The following is a 7383-nucleotide window of genomic DNA, read 5'->3' as shown; positions in this document are numbered from 1 at the left end:
ATAATAATATAATAATATATCAATAATATAATATATAATAATATAATATAATAATAATATAAATATATCAATATTAATTATATATACAAGTGCTTTATAAAATATTGTTAAATTATATTGTCAATTTCATATTGATTAAGCGATTTAAATATATTTTCAAAATGATATGATATGAATTAAGTATATTAATAATATAATAAACTTTTACATTCAAGAAGAAATGTTAATTAATTTTTTTAATTTGTATTTTCCACGTTAAGTTTAATTAAATGAACAATTTTTAATATAATATAAAATCTAGTTATTACAGCTTATTATAATAAAAAATTATTTCTTGTATACAAAAAATGAAAAAAAAAAAAAATATAATCATTTAAAGAGAAAAAGTTAAATTAAAGTATGTTAGATTATTTTGATAACATACTGATCGTGCTGCCGAGAAAAAGCTCTTAGTTTCGCCAGTGACAACATTACTAGATCCATAAAGAATATATTTTCCCATAGGTTTTAGCAAAGCATATCCTTTGTTGCATTCTTCACCACAAAGGCAATCCAAGACGATATCCACACCCTCTGGTGAGATCCTGTGGAAAAAAAGAGAATTTATTGTTTCAATAATAATCAATGTATAAACATATGTAGAAAAACTGCATTTGTATGAACTAATGAAATAAGACCAATAATTTTAAGAATGTACGTGAATTCTCGTGGAAATTTGGCAACAATATGAATTACATAAAAATATATAATTTGTGAAATTCGTTACACACTTTCTGACTTCGTTACTATAGTCCGCGCCTCGTTCCAAGATGTGATCAATGGTGCCAGTTGCTTTCAGTGCTTCGTGCTTCGATTTGCTGCACACTCCAAAAATGGTTACATCCTTCACAGTTTTGGCCAATTGGACGACTGCCTGACCCTAAAAAAAAATTAATTGATTAGATGTACATTAATAAATAGAATATATTAAAAATAATTTAAAAATAAATACGTAGAAACTAGATGATAAAATTAACTTTCAAACATACTTTCGAATACCTTATTAATTCAAACAGAATGTTGATCAAAATCTTTTGTATGATTCAATCTGTTAAAAAGTTTTAATAAGACGCTTTCCACCTTCTAATAACACCTTTAAATGAATTTTTTTTTGAATATTCTATTGTAGGAGAATATTTTTGCACAAGATATATAACAATTTCTATCTTTCAAATTCAATAGAAATCATAGTTAAATTATTTTTAGTATTCGCCTGTCCCTATCATGTTCATCAAACTCGTAATCCTATTATGCAGGCTAAAGACGGAAAAAGCATGTTCTGAAGTCTTTTCATCGCGAAAGAACAGCCAGAACAGGACACGAGATAGGAAAAGAAAAAAATTGAAGCGGAGATCTTGGAGATTTTCTCAACAGAAGCAGCATTCATTATTTCCAAGAATCGAGAGAGCTCTCTCTTTTCTTTTCTCTCTGGCTCGCCACTCTGTCCGTTGTCGAGAATTCGATACCCAATAACGTTGACCTGAGCCTTGAGTAACTAAGAAGAGGGATAGAGACAGAGCGACAAGCTCGAAGGGAAGAGTAACAAGAATTTAAGAAAACGAAAAAAGATCGAAGTAAAAAAGTAGCAAAAAAAGGAAGAGCGTGGACGAGGGCTAGAATGTTAAAAAGCCGCTCTAAATTGTACGTCATAACACATTGCTAATCGATTGAAAACGATTCTTAACTTTTCCATTATATGTATTATTAATAATTTATAATAACATATTTCATTTATTTATTTTGTTAAGAGAAATTTTGATTCTCGATATTTTTAAATACGTATAATAACTTCCGTTTAAAATTTAATAACTTATTTAATTAAATTTAATTAATTAATTAAGTTTTATTTCATGAATTTGGCTAATTTGATCATGAAAATGTCTTAATATATTTCCTTTTTTTTATACTGTAAGTTAATTTGATTGAATAGAAAATTTATAATTCTTTTCTTTTTTTATAGAACAGAAAAAATTGAAAGTGATCAAGAAATTTTTTCAAATCAAGTATTCATTTCAGTTTTCTACATTGATTTCTATTATCTAAATTCTTTTTCAATCATAATATACTTAAATAAATTACTAAGCATATACTTGTAAGTTTAAATTTTAATAAATTCCTACTTTGTTTCCATTCGTTCTATTTTCCGTATAAAATAAAAAAAAAATTGAAAAAAAAATTTCTTTGTAACGTCGTATAAATTTTCGTTGTAGTTAACTTTATATTTCTCAATGATAAAAAAATTCTCAATATCCAATCTGAATAAATTATACAACTACCAATCAAACTAGCTACACTATTGGTTAATGCGAACAGGGCTTAAGAGCAATGTACAACACGTGCTAACGCGATACTATGATGGTAGTGGAAAATAGTGGTGGTGGTGGTAGTAGTGATGGCGGTGGTATGGTCTCAGACGGGCGCGGCCCGTCACGGTGGTCGATGAGAGAACGAAGGGTTGCCAAGCAACCCTCACACCCCCGTCGTTTTGTGCACCAGCGGCGGTAGCAGCATCCCCCGTAGATTTCGTCGTCTCAACTTCCAACGATGCTACGCGACGTGTACAAACCAGCGGCTGAGTGGGATGGAGGTACTACGGGAGAGGGGACGAGTGGGGAGTGGAAGAGGTGAGGCACAGAGAAGTGGGGGAGAGTTGCGAGGCGATGTAGTTAGCTTCGAGTGTAACCTGTTGAGCCGTATTGATCCCGACGTAGTCGACTGGCTCCCGCCTTCTCCTTCGACGACATTGAGAGAGAAAGCGTTGTGATGTGACTCGAGCCGACTTCGCAAAAGGGGCAGTAACCTTGCACCACGTTGTCGCGATCTCTTCTTTCTCTCTTCTTTTGTCTCTTTTCTTGAATTATAGTTACATTTCGCCGTTTCACGATGCAATTTTTCTTTCGAAAAATTATGGTGAAAAATGAATTTTTATTTTAGGGAACGGATGTTATTTTATAAGATTTTATAAAATTTACGTTTCAATAAAAGTAATATCGGAAAAAGATGTCTCGTTACAACATTTTTTTCATAATAAAAAGGCATGAAACATTTTTATGTCTTTAATCGACAAATTTTATTTTCTACTGGAGAATCCTATACGGATACCTAACTAAGTTTCAAGGGATAACTCTGTACTCGATTATTTCTTCTTCATATTTAAATTACCATAATAAATCATAAACGAGGCAGAAAAATACTTACAAATTGACTGCGCCAATTAACAAACAATATCTAATCATTCAACGAATATATAACTTAATCTCAATAGTTTAATCCCCAATTCGATTATCTTATATTTTCTAAAGCCTAATTTTATCACTTTCCTTTTCTTTAATTCTTCTTTAATTTTCTTTTATTTTACTTACTTCCTTATTACGGCGTCTTTCTCGAAATAATATTTTCCACTTTGAATAATTTATGATCCTTTTTTATCGCAACATCAGAAGAATACTTACCACACCCCCGCCGGCGCTGTGGAGTAACAGATTCTTTCCGGGCGTTAAATTAGCCAGTTCGAACAACAGAATGTAAGCAACAGTATAGTTCATCGTGATCGCCGCTGCATCGAGGTAGCTCATTCCGGCTGGTAGCGCGAAAACGGACGTGGCCGGTACAGCGACAAGCTCTGCCCACGCCTTGTGATCAGGAAGCGCGACCACTCGATCGCCCACCTGAAAATAAGCAACCAAAAATGTTGAATGTTTACTATGCATCAACTTTCTTACTGCTCTTTCCTTTTCATTTACTTTTCTCATATATTTTTTCTTTAAAAAGTTTTATAAATCGATCTCCTCTTTCAAACAACTCGATCGATAACGTTTAGATGAGAACCACTGCGACGAAGCAGATTATCCTATAAAGGAGTAAGTAAATGAATGAGTGTGTGTGTGTGAGAGAGAGAGAGATATCTCTCCACATATAAATGCAACAATGCCAAGAACTCGAGGAAGCAAGCAAGTCGGAGGGGAAGGAAAGGTCTGGGTTAGGAGAGGCGCTGCAAGCTCAAATATTCCATCTCGAAAAGTTTCTCATTTCCACGCATACTTGCTGTGCACGCTATACACGCGCTGGCGTCGGTCATTTACACGTACATTTGAAACACCCTAAAGTCTTAAACATGGTATCCCCCTCGCATGACCTCGAGGAGTTGTGCCAGTCCTAAAAATAGACCACCCCAAGATATGAGAAACGGAGAAAAAGAGAAGGGAAGAAAGGAAAAAAAAGAAGCTGTTTCTCCTCTGTGATGTATACCGATTCACGAAGCCGAGAAAGTGGAATCGTGGAACTCCACCCTTACGGAAGAATTAATGGGTGAAAAATTCAAGGACGACGGGTTGAACGCGGAAAGAGTGTACACTATTTCGAGAACGGATCTTCCTTTGGATATGCTGTTACGCCGCAGGATATTTTCTGTCTAAGAGTAGAACAATCCTTTTTTCTTTTTTTTCCTTTGCCTGATGATGGAGACGGGCGGTTTACAGATCTTTTCCTTTGATGGTTTTTTCTTTAAAAAACGAGAGAAAGAAAGGAAAAAAAAACGAGAGATTTCTTAAGAAGATTATTAATATATCAATATTTAATAAAAAGTATAATTAAATTTAAATTTATTCTTTATGAAAAAAATCTAAAAATATATTGAAAAGTAATTAAATAAATGAAACACGTAAAAAAATAACTGAAAAAAGAATTTATAAAAATTAGATGAATAATAGGAAACAGATGGCACGTAAAGAAAACGTTTGTAAAAATTATTTCGGAATATCGAGCATATATTAGAGAACTATATTATTAAAATTTCTTTATTGTTAAAACAACTTGGAGACAATATAAATGTATCATAATTTTGAAGGAGTTCACTTGGTTCACTTACTTTAAAGTTCTCCACGCCCTCGCCAACTTGCTCGATATCACCTGCGCACTCGGATCCCATAATGAAAGGAGTTTTTGGTGGGGAATCAATAGCACCCTGCCTCGCCATCAAATCTTGGAAATTTAGTCCACTGTAAAAATATAAAAATTATTGTTAAAAAAAGGAAACATATATGCAATAAAAAAAATTACGCAATTAAATAATTTGCAATATAAACTTTAAAAAAAACAAATTTGACAATTATATATATATATATAAAATAAAAATATTCCATCACTTTATTTATAAAATGAAGTTTTGTCGGACAAATAAATCATCGCAATTAAAACCAATCTACTGTACGTGCACAAACCGTGAATACAATCGATAATAGATTGGCTACGTATGTTATTTTTTAATATTATGCAATATACTATTGCTATAACAAATGTAATATAAACAGATTAAATTTATCATGTATTGATATAAAATTTTTTTTAATATAGATTTTTGTCAATTTCATATAAATTTTATTATCTTGATGATTTTGGAAGAAATCCAATCTAATCTTATCATTATATTACAACGTTATGTTTTATATGTTTTATAAAATTGCAAACAATTATATTACAACAGTTAATTTTTGCGGCTTGATAACTGTGTTATTTTTAACTTGGTTAATTTAGTAGTGATAACGCTAATTACGAACGAAAGTTATCTGGTATACGTGATTTTTAATGCAATTTATGAGATTTCAAATGTTAAATTCATAATTATATTATTAAAAAATACTGTATTTTATCATATTCTATAAATTTAATAATTAAAAATTATATAATATCAAATTCGAATGTTCATTACATTATATATGTAGTAAGTATATACGTGCGAGTATATACTTATATACGTACGCGTATACGCCTGTTCATTTCTCACGTAATAGCAGGAAAAATGGTAATCGATATAGATAAAATATTCGTGGGTAGTATTCGCGCCGTTTTTCTAGGAAGCCATATGAACGAAGGCAGTGTCGATGCCGTAGAAGATTCTGATAAAGCATGTACCGACGTTGTTTCACGGTTCCCGACGTGTTTGTCGCGAGAGAGACCACCAGTCGTGCATTGCGTGCGACGCCAGGCGTCGTCGGTCTAGGCGTTGTGGCGCCTCGATCTACCCTTTTGCTTGTCGCCTGTATAGCGCATAGGGTTGGCAGAAACCTCGATCTAACTGCACACGTGTATTTGTACAAGGCGAAACGCACGCACAACAGTTGCATCAAACTACATACACATTCAAAATATTCTATTTCAGCCCTTTCTAAAACACTAACTAAAACTGCGTTAATAACATTGGACAAATAGGCTTCAATTTTAAGAAGCTTGAATTCGTGTAACGTGAAACTATTTTACTTTGATCTAAATCTATTTATTTATTTGATCTTTGGAAAGTGCGCTTTCGAGTTTCTATCAAGTTTATAAAGAAAATAATGATTCTTTTAAGTTAATTTTCTTCGAAATAGAGATCGAATGCAAATTCAAACTTCAATTAAGTTTGAAAAATTGCGTTGTTTATTTAAACTGAAATTGTAGAAGTAAAAAAGAGAAAATATAATTTAGAATAATTTTGGAAATTTATCAAAAACATTAGAACAAAGAGAGAAAGGAGAAAATGAGAGAAAATGCTACAAATATTATATTATTATATTATATTAATATATATAATATAATATATATAATTATATATATTATATTATATATTATTCTATTATATGTATTATTTTGTTATTTTGTTTCAGCAAGCATGAATTTTTTATAGCCTCAACTTTATCTATCTCATAATATAAAAATAATGTTCGTCGTATCATCTGTTGCTTTAATGCCCACGTAGCCGAGACCTAATGATGTGCACATATACAGAACGTTTCGTCTCATATACATGTATTCACGCGCAACATTCATCTATAAGATGCTATTTGTTGAACATCGAGAACTGGAAAAATTTGATCTCTTGAAATAGATATATTTATTTTTACTCTTTACAAGTATATGCTCGACCTTAATATCAATCTTTCTTTTGAAATATATATTTTAATTTGGCAAAAAATTTTTTTTATGATTTTTTTACATTTATTTATTTTTAATTTTTAAACGATATTAAACGAATTTATTTTTAAACGATATGATTATAGAAATTATAATTCAAATAGAAAACATTTTGAAAAAAGTTTCTTTTTCTTTATTTAGATTAATATTCTATATTAATAATAGGTTATGGTTACAACTTTCAGGTAGACTGACCTGACAAACGCAGCTGTCCTTGGCCTCGCAAAAAGCCAAAATTAGAAATGGCACTTAGTAACTCGGAGAAAGAGATTAGAGAAGGCATATACAGAAAGAAAGAGATGAGAAGTGCCTGAAAGCCTGCTGTACAGTTGTCTCGAACGGAAATGGGATAATGTAATTGTCTCTCCTATCAGTAGGGGATTACTCAGTTCTCTA

The 7383-nt window shown here is 31.5% G+C and overlaps 1 protein-coding gene and 1 long non-coding RNA gene across 2 annotated transcripts in view; one reads left to right on the top strand and one right to left on the bottom strand.

Moving 5' to 3' along the window:
* LOC102675843 (synaptic vesicle membrane protein VAT-1 homolog-like) overlaps positions 1-7383 on the bottom strand; it is a 24128-nt gene that overhangs the window by 1488 nt on the left and 15257 nt on the right. The window contains exons 2-5 of the mRNA XM_006624894.2: positions 4907-5036; positions 3492-3707; positions 771-919; positions 425-584 (exon numbers count right to left, since the gene is read on the bottom strand). Of these exons, the coding sequence (XP_006624957.1) occupies positions 425-584; positions 771-919; positions 3492-3707; positions 4907-5036 (655 nt within the window). The remainder of the gene's footprint in view (positions 1-424; positions 585-770; positions 920-3491; positions 3708-4906; positions 5037-7383) is intronic.
* On the top strand, positions 3776-7383 carry LOC116186671. The gene is made up of 2 exons (XR_004151691.1): positions 3776-3899; positions 7173-7383. It is a non-coding gene; the product is annotated as an uncharacterized LOC116186671 (long non-coding RNA).

This window comes from Apis dorsata, unplaced genomic scaffold (genome assembly GCF_000469605.1).
Source record: "Apis dorsata unplaced genomic scaffold, Apis dorsata 1.3 scaffold_1170, whole genome shotgun sequence".
Classification (NCBI taxonomy): domain Eukaryota; kingdom Metazoa; phylum Arthropoda; class Insecta; order Hymenoptera; family Apidae; genus Apis; species Apis dorsata.
This window is presented reverse-complemented; position numbering and strand designations above follow the sequence as displayed.